General features: G+C 42.8%; 1 protein-coding gene across 2 annotated transcripts in view; it reads right to left on the bottom strand.

Moving 5' to 3' along the window:
• The window catches only part of lats2 (large tumor suppressor kinase 2), a 124,039-nt gene that overhangs the window by 74,646 nt on the left and 32,612 nt on the right, over nucleotides 1-16,781 (bottom strand). For both annotated transcript variants that reach the window (XM_084314014.1, XM_084314013.1), the window contains exon 2: nucleotides 9,157-9,937. In XM_084314014.1, coding sequence (XP_084170140.1) covers nucleotides 9,157-9,516 — 360 coding nt within the window. In that variant the 5' untranslated portion in view covers nucleotides 9,517-9,937. The remainder of the gene's footprint in view (nucleotides 1-9,156; nucleotides 9,938-16,781) is intronic.

The raw sequence follows: 16,781 nt of genomic DNA on the forward strand, positions 1-16,781 counted from the left end.
GTCATCACACACATAATAAACCTCTATAAAACAGGGGCACGTCCCCAAGGACTTCAAAATTGCGAGAGTGACCCCTCTGCACAAAAAGGGCAGCAAATTAGACCCAGGCAACTACCGCCCTGTTTCTATTCTTACCTCCATCTCGAAAGTCATGGAGAAAATAGTCTACGAACAGGTCGAAAAGTACCTGGCGGAAAGAAATCTAATCTACGAATTCCAATCTGGCTTCAGAATGTCCCACTCCACTGACACATGACTCCTCTATTTGAACGACCACATCAAACAAGAGGTGGACGCGGGCAAATACTGCGGCATGGTCATGCTGGACCTACAAAAGGCCTTCGACTGTTCGACACTGTCAATCACTCCATTCTAATGGACAAGCTAAAAGCAATTGGTTTTGATAGCTTATCAGTGAGCTGGATGCAATCCTACCTGGAGGGGAGAGAACAGATGGTAGAGGTAAACGGTACTCTATCCCCCCCCCTCACAGTGAGCTGTGGTGTTCCACAAGGAAGCATACTAGGACCGCTACTCTTCCTAATTTATGCAAATGACATGGCGTCAGCCTGTGACTGCAACTTGTTCCTGTTTGCGGACGACTCAGCCCTGCTGGTCTCTGACAAGAACAAGTTGCAGGTTGAAAAAACCCTCAGGCAAACTAGGCAAAATCTGCATATGGCTCGCTGATAACAAACTATCATTACACATGGGCAAAACAGAGTCCATTCTCTTCGGTTCAAATAACAAACTCAGCAAGACCGACGGCTTCTCAGTTACAGTGGGTGACAATATTGTCACAAGGAAAGACGAAATTACCTACCTGGGTTCCATCCTAGAGGCAAATCTTTCCTGTGACAAAATGGCATCCAATGTAATAAAAAAAGTCAACCAACGAACTAGATTCTTGTACCGGATCTCCTCTCTGGTAAACAAGAATACCCTGAAGACTCTGGCAGGAGCACTCATTCAAGGGTACTATGACTATGCGTGCACCTCATGGTACCAAAGCACCTCAAAGGCGCTTAAAACAAAATTACAAACATCACAAAACAAACTGGTCAGACTACTACTTGACCTGAACCCCAGAACCCACCTCACCCCTGCCCACTTTGACAACCTAGGATGGCTTAGAGTAGACGACAGAGTACAGCAACTTGCAATGGGCCTGGTCTACAAGATACACTATACGACCGGGGTGCCCATGTACATGTCAAAATACTTCCCAAAGGTCAGTGAATACCACAACCACTACACCAGAGGAAGCTCAACAAATCATGTTAAACCCAGATTCGGCTCAAACAAGGGACTAAACACGTTTCGCAATTATGCCACAACAATGTGGAACGCCCTACCCAAAGCCGTAAAGGAATGTGAATCCCTGCCCACATTCAAAACCGCTCTTAAAGAGCACCTACGGGAGGCTGCAATTCGAAACTGGCCACCGTAAATGCCCAAAACCCCCACCACCTCCTAATAGACAGTCTCCTCCCCACCGCATGTATATATTCCCTCCCCGCCGTATGTATATTTCCCTCCCACCCACCCACCCACCCCCTCCTAATGTACAGTCCCCTCCCCATCATATGTATATACTCTGTCAGGATCTAGGGGTAACAGTACTGTATATTTGAATACCGCTTATGTCACAAATGTATCAGTACTAAATACCTATATGTCCCTATGCCATAAATGTCATGTATGTTGTGTATGTCATAAATGTCTATATGAATTGAAAATGGGGGACCCTGATGGAAACAAGACAAACGTCTTTCTCAGGTCTGCATCCCCTTAACAATTGTATGTATTGAGCCGTACTGTATTGTACCCATTCTGCAATCTGTTAAATAAAGTTTTCATTCATTCATTCATTTCCAGGATTAGCAGCTAACGCTAATTAGCTTAGCTTAGTTAGCTCCCTACAGTGCAAGCAGGCGCCACGGGCAGTCAGGACAGAAGAGTAGTGGATGTGACATCGGTAAACAAGCCACAAATTAGGCCTGTCGTAAGACCAAAACACACTGCATTTTTTTTTTTTTTGATATTTTGGCACAAATCTTTCCAATATTCAAAATACATCTTTCCACAGCATAATATGCAACATCCAAGATTGGTCTTTTTCTTTTTTGTAACAACATACAAAACATGTAAGAGACTCATACAAACACATTAATAACTGACATGGAAATTAAAAAAGCACTTACAAAAAAAAAAACATTACTATACATTGTGCATATATATCCCTGATGCACATACGTTATATGTAGACCGATCTACCTGCAAGCAGGTATGTGCTGCATCTTCTATCGGGATGCCATCTTTCTCCATATTGCATGTGAGAGGATGCGTCTCAGATATATGTAGGTGTGCGTGAGAGCATGTATGAATGTGTGTCTCAGATATGTGTATGTGGGTACGTGTATCACGTAAGTATGTGTGTATGTCTCATACGTGTGTGTGTGTGTGCATCTCTCAGGTATGTGACTGTAATCCTACCTCTTGTGTGTGTCTCGTATCCATGTGTGTCTCTGCCCCCTGTGTGAGTGTGTATCTCAGGTATGTATATGCATGTGCGTCTCAGCTATGTATGTGTGTGTCCCCTATGTATGTGTATATCCCCTATATGTGTAAGTGAGAGCTTATGCTTCAACTATGTGTATAAGTACGTGTGTGTATGCCTGTTTAACACACTGCAGTTTTAATTATTTTACATGACTATTTTGTGACCCGCCAAATGGCGGACAGACCTCTCAGTGGCACTCGCCAAACCTAAAATCTGGTCACCAATGGCGGGTGGCGGGCTCTAGTTTCGGGCCCCGAGTCACCTGTATAGCCACCACCACTACCTGTACAGCCACCACCACCTGTACAGCCACCACCACCACCTGTACAGCCCCACCACCTGTACAGCCCCACCACCTGTACAGCCCCACCACCTGTACAGCCACCACCACCACCTGTACAGCCCCACCACCACCTGTACAGCCCCACCACCACCACCTGTACAGCCACCACCACCTGTACAGCCACCATCACCACCACCTGTACAGCCACCACCACCACCTGTACAGCCCCACCACCTGTACAGCCCCACCACCACCACCTGTACAGCCACCACCACCTGTACAGCCACCATCACCACCACCTGTACAGCCCCACCACCACCACCTGTACAGCCACCACCACCACCACCTGTACAGCCACCACCACCAACACCTGTACAGCCACCACCACCTGTACAGCCACCACCACCACCACCTGTACAGCCACCACCACCACCACCTGTACAGCCACCACCACCACCACCTGTACAGCCACCACCACCACCTGTACAGCCACCACCACCTGTACAGACAGTAACACAGACAAAGAAAGACAGACAGACAGTAAGGCAGACAAGGAAAGAGAGAAAGACAGACAGTAACGCAGACAAGGAAAGACAGACAGACAGTAAGGCAGACAAGGAAAGACAGACCACAGAGAGAATGAGAGAGAGTCTGGTCCATTCATTTTCAGCCACTAGTCTGGTCCATTCAGCCACTAGTCTGGTCCATTCAGCCACTAGTCTGGTCTCGTCACAGTCAATACTCACAGCCACTTCATCCACACAATGGAAATCCGTGGGGAATGCTTTACGTTTAAATGTTATGTACGGTTGCATCCGAGGCTAAATTGTGCATTTCTTTTTTGATTTAAAAAATAAAACTGATTTAAAAAATAAAAAAAAGCACAAAGCAAAACAACATTCAACTAATTCACCAGACTGAGGCATAACTGACTCTTGTGACCAAAGCCACGTCTGCTCAGAATGAAGCAGCAGCCAGACGTCAGGACGGAGCAAACCGTAGCTCTACACCTCACCCAATTCACAGCAAATACAATACCTTGATCATCTCTCTCTCTCCAAGCTTCCCACTCTCTCTTGCCAGGTAACAGAGTAACCAGGAACAGTCAACCCCCTGCACTACCTGTGTGTTTGGTTGGAGTGGACGACCTTAACCTGGCAGTGTAGGATGCCCACCTTTTTTCCCCCTCAGTGCCATGTTTATCGAATCGAAATCCTTTCAAATCCCTCATTGAATCTTTTCTAGGTAACTATTTGTGGAGAAAGGTGACAATTTCTTAAGTATTGCTTTTTAGAAATGAAATATTCTTTCTGCGATGCTGTAAGAGACTCAACAAAATCATGAATAACTTAATATTAAAATAGGGGTTGAGGCTGAGTTGTTGGAAAGAGGAGGGAAGGAAGGATTTGATAAGAGGATTCATTAGACTTCAACTTAATGAATTTGGAATTGGCTAACGACACCCAGCCTGATCCCATCGCTGACAAGAAGTTCCCAGTTACCTTTAAAAAATATATGTTTTATCCAAAAGCCAAAACAGACTAAGCACCACATTCTGCTCCGAGACACTCAATGATAAATATTGTCCTACAGTCTCCAATTATGTTGCTCCCTAATCCTAGACTAATCCAGTCTAGACTCGGTTGGTCTAATAATCCAAAACGGGAATCAGCCACCAGTCACACTGCCAGCCAACAAGTCCTCTCGCCCGCCGCAGGACTCACCGACTAGAGCCGCATACAGCGGACGAGACCAAGAGATACCAAAGGGCGCCCCATCTGTGGGAACACGCACACCCAAGCGGCAGCCACTCTGATGAAAGTTACATCAGTTTGGCTCGGCTCCCTCGCCGGCCCTGGAGCGGCCACCCAGAATTCCACCGTACTGAGGGTTTCTCTGTGGTGCTGTGCATGGGCTTGAGCTGAGCATTCTTCACATGCCAAACTCCATCACAGGGCCTGTCCCCGGGCCGGTCCCCTGCAGCCTGTAACCACTGCTGAGCTCAGGAGCCATACAGACACAATCATGGGGATCTTTTGATTCATATTAGGATTGTTTCCGATTCATGCAGCACTACGGTATTAACGGTGAGGAATGACACGAAATATAGATGAGACAGAAGAGGTGACCACAAGTTGTGACCTGGACTCGAACCACCGGCATTAGCCTAACACACCAGGGCAGACTTAAAAAAGGCGCTGTAAGTGGAATTATTTTTTTTCAAATAAGTGGTCTACGTGTTGAAATAATATCAGGGATACCAGTACATTTATTTTCTGTTTACTGCAGAGCGGAGGGACTGGGAAAACCATGTCACTGATCAGACACTCTATATCAGTGATGGCTGTCAGAATGTAGAGCTATGTAACACTTATTTTAACAAAGAAAATACCACGTACAGCACCTTTAAGGGGGTATGGAGGGGATGTGAACCCCCTTGTTGGAACACATGAAGGAATCTCCCCCGTTATGGATCGCATGAGGGGAAGCAACACTTCACCTGGCAACCACCCTGCATGAACAACATTCATATATATCCACAACGAGGCAAACGTTGTTGACAGGGCAGCATAAAGAAGTAGGAAAGAATAGGCCCTTTTCATGATGGTCATTTTGATATATGGTGGCATGGTAAACACTGGCGTAATTAATAAGATAAGATATTCCTTTACTTTATTGATCCCCTTGGGGAAATTCAGGCATCATAGCAGCATGGGGGAGGGGAGGTACAGGTAGTAAAAAAGCAGTGTAAACAATATAACAAATCAATATGAAGGAATTAATTACATTAATTATGAATTAATAACATTAATTATGAATTAATAACATTAATTATGGTCCTGTTAGGTGTTGCCGGGCCCAGAGAACCCTGGTATCATGCATGCCGTCTTTGGGGAATGGCTGTGAGACACCGAACAGGACCATAATTAATGTTATTAATTACACCCGTGTTTACATGTCAACATGGCTGCTGTGAAAAGGGCCTATACACAAAACTACTGTCTCTCTGCGTTATAAATTAACAGGAATCGTTTGTCCAAAAAGCCTGAATTCACAAATAAAATGTATTATAAATAATTATTACATGGCGTTTTAACATTCGCCAAAATGCTTGATTGTGATTAGTCAATAGCGCTCCGTTACCACTAGCAGCGGTCAATTATTTCTCAATAATTTACCGCTGCTATGGGCAACGGCGCAATAATGACCGGCCACTGTTAGGGGCAACAGAGCGCTATTGACCAATCACAATCAAGCATTTTGATCGCAGTCACGAAAGCTATAACCTCGTTCCCAGCTTTATCTCGCACAGCTGCACTACATCAGGTTCAATCAAGTCCACACCTGCCGGCGATGACAGAGGAGCCACAGAACAACTGTGTCTGCATTTGATCTCGTCTTATCGATGGTGTAAAATGAATTAGGTATATTGTTAGTAAGTTAGCCATGTAATAAGCGGGATAATATATAGCTATACTCAGTCATTGTCGAAAAATAATTGACCTTCACTGCGTTTAGTTCCAGAACTCCGTGTCAGTCAATTATTTTGCGACAATGACCTCGTAGCTATACATTATCCCTTACATAAAACCAGAGCCCTGAATATTTGACTAAACATGATGTGTGCTGGATTTATTTCTCATCTAGTCTACCAGAAGCCTGTATAAAGTATCTTAGAATTAAACTGCTGACTTGGGCTCAGTTTAGCAGTTTTATATGGCTTTATATAACTTGTGAATGATTCTAGATCTGTATCTCTACTCTGAGAAACTTGATAGGAGCAAACCAGGGCAGAGCAAAGGATTAAAAAAAAATAATAAAGACAAGACTGATTCATAAACACTGATTCGGTGCCTAATCAGTCTAACTCAGCATTAAGTTGAATGAAAGAAGAGATAAAAGATCATTAAATTAATATTTAAGATAAAATCAAATTAACTTCCCGTTTTCTTATGTTCGTCGTAGGGCTGGGCGATAAAACGATAATTATCGCGATATATTTTAATAATCGATAATAAAAATAATATCAATAATTGTTATTTGTATTGTGACCTGCAACAGGGCAGCTTTAAAACCAGAGACAGTGGACAGACAGAATTTAAAAAAAATAATTAATACTAATAAAAATATAGATAATTATCTATATCAAATAGGGGTGTAACGATTCGACCTCACAACGATTAGATTCGATTACAATTCTTCAGGCAACGATTCAATGCATCATGAAATTTCTTCATTTGACCTCTCGATACATTTTCTATCAGTTAATTCCCCAAAGAATTTTGAATACACAAATGTGGCTGGGGGGACTGATCACTCAGCATGAATGGACTATAGGTCAATAAAAACAATGCACAAAAAAATACAACATAAATATATATTTTTTTAAATAAAAAGATTTTATATATTTTTTTTTATTATAATCGATTCTAACATTTTCAAATCGATACAGTTGAATCGTCACATTAGAATCGATGAATTTCGATGCATCAATGCATTGTTACACCCCTAATATCAAACAATATGAAAAATTTTATCGTGATATATCGTGATAAAAGTTTGCCATATCGCCCAGCCCTAGTTCATCGTGAGACTTCAGTCAAATCACCACAAAGTGCTGACCTTTTATAAGCCTGCCAGTTTGTACAGTCATGTAGCTAGTAGGGGTGTAAAGGTACACGTATCCGTACTGAACCGCTTCAGTGTGTACCATACCGTACGGCTGTGTACCGAACAAATACAACGGTATGTTAACCACCAACGACCGCCCACCGGGGGCTGTTTTTTTCCACAATCTAATATAATTATTATAATTTAAAAAAAAATTGATTATTCATTTCAATATAGAATATGCGTTGACAGCCCTACAAGTACAATTAGTTACTACACACTACATCACCCCTGAGTGGAACATGGAAAGCCAAACTTTCCACCACTGTACCGAAAACCCGTACCGAACCGTGACTTCAAAACCGAGGTACGTACCGTACCGTGGTTTTTGTGTACCGTTACACCCCTAGTAGCTAGGATAGTCACTCAAGATCAGTGCTCAAATCAAAGGTATCGGGCTCAGATATGCCACACTTTATAGGAATATAACTCATTGACTGAACTAGGATATTAGTACTGGGTGGTTCTCGAGGTTAACTGAGACCTGGGACTGTCTTCCAGAGGCTGTAGTTAGAGTGAAGATACTGGTGTCATATGAACGACCTAAGGAATCCCTTGGGATCCACCGGGTCATGCTAGCTTGTCGGTAAGTGGGCAACATTTTGTCGAGGGAAAAACTGGAAAAGGCCATTTATAAGACAGGGGACCTTTAATTATTCTGGAGGGATTTTTTGACCATGTTTATAAAATCTCAAATGGTTACATTTGTAACAAATGGTATCAATCCATAAAACTATTTAGCAGTCTTTATTTGTCATGCAGATTAACACACACATGCGAGATGGGCAACACACAGGAACACACACACATGCATTGAGTCGCAGATGAAACGTCTCTCTGCACTTGACCCATCCCGTCGCCCCCCCCCCCAGACAATTTTTATTACCGATTTATGAAAAAACAGTGCTGAGCTGGGTCTCAAATTAATCTTCAGGTTCCCAGCCTTCAGATGATGTCACCACTTCTATCTCCCCCTAAAGATCATCTACCTGCTATCTCCCCCTAAAGATCCCCCCATCAGAAATAGGTCTATGTGGGTCTCAGAGGGTTAATGGCTGAGCTGACATTCATGACAATCTTACCCTCAAAGTGGATGAAAGGAGAAAAACTAGTTGTAGGTTGCGAAATCCGACTGATAATTCAACATTTCATTGCAGGGTATGCATTATGCAACCGTTGCACTGCACACTTGGCAGAGAAAGGTTGTATTGTATGAGAGTGTATGGCACTTTCTGCCTTCATTAAAAAATTCCTTCAAAGTTATGCCAGGCACTAACATAGCTTAGATGTGCTTACACGACTCCGGACATTTATCTAAGCGAATGTGCACTTATATCAGCAGTACGGCCCCGCTCAGCCTGTGAGTGCACACTAGCCATTTCGCCCCTGTGCAGAAAGAGACAAACACACAGACATGCAATGAAGAAGACGGAACCGTCCACGGCCCTAACACACACACGCATGCACGCACGTATATTCCATTTTATTCTACGTTAATAAAATAAAAATGTATTAAATAAAAAGGAAACATTTATTTACTCCTACTTATTTTGTAAGTGTTGATATTGTCTATTAATGGTAATGCACCAATTTCCTATTACAACTCTATCACACACAAAAACACAGCACAAGGTCTCACCTGGTCACAGCCCGCGTTGACCAGCTCCTGCAGCATCTGCCGGTTGACGTCCCCGGCGGGATGTCCCGAGCCCGAGGACGGTCCCGACTCGTTGGCGAAGGGCATGAGGGACTTGCGGATCTCCCGCAGGGCATTCTGGTAGTTGTTGAACTTCTGCGGCGGCCGGAGCTGCTGCTGGCGGCTGGCGGGGTCCTTGCCCCCCTTGCAGTCGGCCCCCCGGCCCCCCTCGCTGCGGGAGCTGCCGCCGAGCAGCGCCTGGCTCACCAGCTTGGCCGGCTGCTTCAGCCCCTCCTTGATCTCCTGCAGCCTCTGGCGCGTGTTGCCAACGTACGGGGCGGCCGGGAATGTCTTGGGCCTCATGGTCTTAATGTGTTGTTACTTTGGCTCTACTCTATGGGAGACAGACACACGTGCACACATACACTCTCTCTCTCTCTCGCTCTCTCTTCCACACACAGACACTCCCCCACTCACACCCTTCTACGCTCCGTCTTGAGCTGGCTGACCTAGATAGACGACAGGCTGCGGGAGGAGAGATCTGAGAAGAGATTTGGGAGCGAGAGGTGGGGAGTTCCTCCTCCTCCTCCGTATGGAGGGGTTCTGCTCCCTTGTTTTGGCTTGTTGGTGCGTCTCCGGGTCTCTCTCCCTCTCTGATTGGGTTCCTGCAAACTACAGTCCCACCATGGTCAGGTCTTCAGGGCTCATGTTCCCCCTCATTCCAAGAAACACGCGGGGTCACAAGGGAGCGGCGGCCCCAAACCATGATGCTGCCAATCTGATCCTGTGAGAGGAAGAAAATAAATACAGTTAGACTCTGGACACTCACACTGTGCTCCTTTTACCTTTCTGTGTTTGTTTGTTTGTTTGTTTAGGATAATTCCCTGTTTCTGTGTGATAATTAGATATGGATTCTGAGACACAAGAAAATGCGGTTATTATCCTTCGAAGAGGGAAGACTTCACGGTTTGCTTCTTGAGACGGTAAAATAACATACGAATATAGAAAAGTGGCACAAAACAAGAAGATTAAACCCTACGCCTCCCCAAGGGAATCTTGTTCCAGAGAAGAGTCAAATGTTCGCCTGCCCAAGGGAATCTAGTAGTTACAGAGCAGAGGCAGGGATGCAAGAGCTAGCAAGACTCTTACCAATAGTTTAAAATAAACCTATCCCTCTTACTTAGTCTTTTTACTATTATGTACCTTACTTACTACTATGCTACTATACTTACTACTACCCATCTTGCTACTATATCTATACTACTATTCTTATACCACTACCTATCTTGCTAATATGTCTACTACTATACTTATGGTAAATTTATATAGCGCTTTTATCCAAAGCGCTTTAAAATTTGTTCCTCACATTGTACCCATTCACTCACGCATTCACACACTGACAGCGGAGGAAACCATGCAAGGTGCCAACCTGCTCATCAGGAGCAATTAGGGGTTAAGTGTCTTGCTCAAGGACACTTCCGACACGCTTCCCAGAAGGAGCTGGAATCGAACCGGGCGGGAACCTACATATTACCAGACGAATGCTCTACCTACTGAGCCACTGTCGCTCCTTATACCACCATATCTATCTTGCTAATATGTCTATACTACTATGCTTCTATTCTTATACCACTACCTATCTTGCTAATATGTCTACTCTATACTACTATGCTTTTATTTTCATACCACTACCCATCTTGCTAATATGTCTATACTACTATGCTACTACCTATCTTGCTATTATGTCTAATATACTACTATGCACTCAGAGTGTAACACTCAAGCTTGATACTATTTATTACAGAGATGTACACCTCCTGGTGACTTGTTCACAATCTGTAAGTAGTTTTGGATGAAAGCATCAGCTAAATGACTAAATTGTAAATTGTAGTTCTAGGGTAGGGTCATAGCGACTTAGCTCCTATCAATTTCATTTCAACCTTTATTTAAAATCGTAAGCATCTGAGGTTTCCCTCATTTACAGAAACGACGATTGTACAGTACATAATAAAAACAATATTCACAGAAATTTAAACACCAGAGTAAAACAAATTAAAAACGTTTAAAAATAATTTTAAAATATCAACTAAAACAGTTACAGGTAGTCACACAATGGTCTGAAATCATACATTTAAACATTCCAAGGGAAGGGAGAACCTCCAATTTTAGCGTGAGTTGAAGGACATTCCATGAGTTAGAGGCATCAAAGGAAAAGGCTGACTTCCCTAACTCAGAACAAATCTGAGGAACCCTAAGAACCATCCAGTCATTCGATCGAGTTGAATAGGTTCCAATATTCCAATTTAACAGTGAGGAGATATAAACAGGTTGTTTACCAATAAGGGCTTTAAAAATAAATAAATACCAGTGTTTGTTGCGCCTTTCTGCAAGAGAAGGCCAACCCACCCTATCATACAGGACACAATGGTGAGTATCATATCTGTCACCAGTTATAAATCTGAGAGTGATATGCAGAATCCAGAGGTTTAAGAGTTGATGCCGCAGCATGCCTATAAATTACATCACCATAGTCCAAAACTGATAAGAAGACTGATTCCACAATTCTTTTTCTACTAAATAGAGGAAAATTGGATCTGTTTCTGTACAGGAAACCAATTTTCTGTCGCAGTTTAGTGGCAAGATTTTCCACATGGAACTTAAATGTTAATTTCTCGTCAAGCCACAGGCCAAGATATTTATACTCAGTGACTCTCTCTATACAAGAGCCACTAACAGTAGATATCCTCACATCATCAAGGTTAATATTCCTTGCTCTTGAAAATAACATAAACTTTGTCTTACTAGCATTAAGAACCAATTTAAGACTAAAGGGCATCCTGTAGAGCATAAAAGGAAAGTTGCAATTTCTCAAAGGCCAGCTGTACAGAGTCTGCAATACAGTACACAATTGTGTCATCAGCATACAGATGGGCATGACATCCATACAAAGAAGAAACAATATCATTAATATAAATTGTAAAAAGGACAGGACCCAAAACTGAACCTTGTGGCACACCTTTAGTCATGGCCAAGAATTCAGATTGTGCTTGACCTAACTTCACACACTGCCGCCTAGAAGATAGATAATCCTGAAACCAGACACAGGCATTATCATCCAACCCAATGTTAGATAGTTTCTTTAGAAGTAAGTAGTGATCAACTGTGTCAAATGCTTTTGATAAGTCAACAAAGACGGCAGCACAATGTTTCTTCTTATCTAATGCTGAAATAATGTCATTTGTAACCAAAGTGATGGCTGATGTTGTACTATGTTTGGCTCTAAAACCAGATTGTTGAGAGCTAAGTATGGAGTTAGTTGAAAGGTAATATTTGAGTTGTTTACTTACTAGTGTTTCCAGGACTTTAGCTAAGCAAGGTAGCCTGGAGATAGGACGATAATTATCTAAGTTATCCCTATCACCTCCCTTATGTAAAGGAATCACCCGTGCAGATTTCCAAACTAGAGGAAATCTACCTGATGAGATAGAGAGATTCAAAATATAAGTAATCTGTTCAGCGATAACTGGTGCAGCCAACTTAATAAAAAAAGACTCTAAGTTATCCTCACCCGTAGAACACTTTGCATCAATTGATTGCAAAGCATCAAATACAGCTGACTGTGTAAAAGGTTGAAAGGAGAAATGGGAAGTGACGCCCACAGGGTACAAACAATCAGAATCAACAGGACAAGGTCCATTATAGTTCCTATTAAATAAATTACCAGCCTCCGCAAAATGCCTATTGAAGGCAACACAAATTTCACTCTGCTCAGAGATCACACAGTTTTCAACTTTAATATGAGAGGGTAAAGAATTAGATGATTTTATTTTGTTCACCTTCACTGCACTCCAAAATGTTGCCGGATTAGAGTATGAGTTTGTAACCAACTCCAGATAGTAATCAGTTTTAGATTTTCTTACTACTGCAGTACATTTGTTCCTAATTTGCCTAAAAGAAAGCCAATGTTGAGGGTCTCCAGAACGCCTTGCCCGAGACCATGCAGCATTTCTGTCTTTAATTAGGGTTGACAATTCCTGAGAAAACCAGGGTATTACTCTATCTTTAATACAGACTTTTTTAAAAGGAGCATGTTTGTCAACTAATAAATTAAATGTATTTACAAAGGAGTCCAGGGCTAACTGAACATCAATTTCAGTGTTACAATGAGTATCAGAAAGAACAAGATCATCTAAAAATGATTCGTTATTAAAAGATTTAAAATTCCTCCTTAAAACTGTGTGAGATCTTGTTTTTGGCAGTCTCGTGCTTCTTACACAGACTGTGGGGCAATGGTCACTTATGCCTAAGTCAAAAACCCCACAAGCTGAGATCCTGTCATATTTATTCACAAAAATCAAATCAATAAGGGTAGACCTAGAGTAATTTTTAAGGTTTGGTCTGGTGGGCTCAGTAATTAACTGGGAAAGACTGAGGTTACCACTGATTTCTTTAAGGTGCTTTGCAGCACCACTCAACCAGTCAATATTAAAATCACCCATGACAATCATCTCAGAATCAATATATTGTACAAGGAGCTCAGCTAATTTATCTAAAGAGCTAGCATCAGCAGAAGGGGGTCTGTAGACACCAATTACATATATAAAATTGTTGATCCCCAACTCGACCTTTAAAACAAGTACTTCAAAACACATTGGGATAGTGACAGCATAAACAACAGACGCCGAAAAACAAGATTTAACATAAATAACTACCCCACCACCCCTACCTACCCTATCAATGCATACTTCTAGAGTAGGGGTCATAACGACTTAGCTCCTATCAACGCATACTTCTAGAGTAGGCAGTGGCACCTACTCTAGCACCTAAGAATGTGTCTCTCTCTAATGTAGGTGGTTGTCATGAGTTAGCTCCCATCGTTGCAGTAGTTCTAGAGTAGGGGAGTATGGGGAGGTTCAAAACAAGCTAGCTCCTATCAATCCTCAGTTCTTGAGCGAGGGGTGGGACGGTCCGTGTTGGCCCTTGTGTTCGCGTCAGCCGCAAAATGCTCTCCTGTGACTGATCAGCCATTAACTCCGGCTGGCGGTTTAATCTTGAGGAGCATACTCTGCATTCCGCCGTGGCAGCGTTACTCTCTAGGGCAGAACGGATGATGTGTGGAAGGAGCACATGTCCTCTCGTCTCCAGACTCGCATGGGAACTCAATAGTTGCACCGACGACGTCTGTGAAGAACACTGGAACACAGAGACCATAAGAGTCTGACAATCTGGAGCTGTAGAATAAAAACACGGCTTGGTGTCTTTCAGAGCAAAGTTGTAGCAGGAACATAAGACAGTTCCATAAATATAAAGCGCCCCTAGAAATTGAATATATTATTATTATTACTACAGTAGCCAGGGGGGTAAGGGAGGTTTGAAGAGGGGGTGAGGGAAGTTTAAAGGAGGGGGGGTGAGTGAGGTTTGAAGGTGGGTGAGGGAGGTTTGAAGGGGGGGTGGGGAGGTTTGATGGGGGGGTTGTTGAGGGAGGTTTGAAGGAGGGTTTGAGAGTGGTTTGAAGGGGGGGTGGGGGGGTTTGAGGGGGGGGTTGTGAGTGGTTTGAAGGGGGGGGGGGTGAGGAGGCCAAATTCATCATCTATTGTCCCTTAGATATTAGGGAACAATCTGAGGGAAAACAACAATTCACATTCCTATTGTCCATATCGATGAATCTGAACAAAACAGCTCATTCTGAGACTGGCTTGTGCTAAAGATTATACGAATGATGTGTGATAGTTCATGGCAACACAGGGACTTGACAGAATTATATGAGAATATCATTTAATTGGGCGGCTGGGTGGCGTAGCGAAGATTGCGCTCATCACCAATGCAAGAGACTCCGATCTCGACTCCCCGAGTCGGCATTGCCTGCGGCTTGGGCCTGTCGTCATACTATCTCAATTGGCAGAGGTAGCGGGTGGAAAGTCGATGGGTGGGGATTGGACGTTGTGGAAAGCGACTCCTACAGGTCGGTTGGGTGACGCCTTTACAGCAGAGACAGGAAGTATCGGGTGCAGCGTGAGCCTCTCACGCGTTACTCCTCGCCACTGAGAGTCCGCGCTGTCTGGTGAAAAGATGAGACAGGCTGCCTCCTCGTGTACCGGAGGGGACACGCAGGGTTTCCCATTAATTACCTAGACTGTGGCAGCCCACCACAGTCTAATTAGTCCCGCCACAGTTGTATAATGAACCAAAAATAAATGTAATTAAAAAAAAATAAAAAATATTTTTAAACTATTTTTTATAAATATAAAGTTTGCCAATAGGGATGTATCAGTAGTATTGGCAGTGGTAGTAGCCGTAATAGGAATCCACTATATTTTTTTATTTTCTAAAAAATAAACCAGTTCAACACAGGTAACCACTTTTGCTTCATTTCTTTGATGGCTCAAATGTATGCTCAGTGGTTCCCAAACCTCTCCTCGAGACACCCCAGCCGTTCCATGTATTTGTTAAATTCCACCACCAGCACACCTGATTCAACTAATAAAGGGCTAGTTAAGTTGAATCAGGTGTGCTGATGGTGGAATTTAACAAATACATGGAATGGCTGGGGTGCTTCGAGGAGAGGATTGGGAAGCACTAGTCTAATCGATTTTGTGTTTTGAGCACAAAGTTCATCATAGATCTAACCTCTTTATTTTGCTCTCAAAGTGCACCAGATTGATGCATTCAACTTTAAAATGTACAAAGAAAATTAAAGATCCGGGGGGGGCATGCCCCCGGAACCCCCTAGAGCAGGGGTGCCCAACCTTTTTTGAACCAAGATCTACTTTTTTATTTACCACCTAGCCCGAGAGCTACCAGCCAAAATTGTATATTGTAAGCAGTCATTTGAGGCTTTATAAAAGCAGCATAATGAACACAAATCTGTCAGTGCCGAGTCCGACCTCATCTTAAATAACAAACAGCATTGCTTGTTGTAGTTAACAAGGAGAGGAAGAGTTGATTTAGCAAAAAAAAAAAAAGAGAAAAAAAAAATTTAATAATCAAATTTTATTAATCAAGATCTACTTGAAATCAGCCCGCGATCTACCTGTCGATCGCGATCGACTGGTTGGGCACCATTGCCCTAGAGGGTTGGAGGTTCACCCCCCATAGTCTCTGAAAATCCTGTGGGAAACACTGCACACGTGATGCAAGGCTTCTATCCTCACTACAGCCGACCAGTGGGAGGCATAGTCTAGCAACGTTCAAGACAGGGGAGGGGAGAATTGAAGGGGAGAATGGGGAGAATTGAAGGGGAGAATTGGCGATACGAAATTGGGATGGGAGAAAAATAAGGAGAAAAAGTGAAAGAAAAAATATATAATTTAATTGTTTTTCATAGATTTTACTACACTTTGGGCTGCAATTCTTGTAAGAAAGGTGCTATACATTACAAATAAAGTGTATTATTATTATATATTAAAGGACAAATACAAATGTGTTGTATTTGAGATGGCAACAAAACAAGGTGTAAAGTATGCATTTCTTACGCAAAGAGCTGGTGAAGTAGAGGCCTTAACCTTTTACACTGAAGCATATTACCAAGATGTCATTTACGTCGACTACACAATCGGCATCGGCACATGAGTCCCTGTATTCTGAACGTGATAAGGACACAAGTTTCAAGTTTCAAGTTTCTTTAATAG

This window comes from Notolepis coatsorum (genome assembly GCF_963971535.1).
Source record: "Notolepis coatsorum genome assembly, chromosome: 5".
NCBI lineage: Eukaryota > Metazoa > Chordata > Actinopteri > Aulopiformes > Paralepididae > Notolepis > Notolepis coatsorum.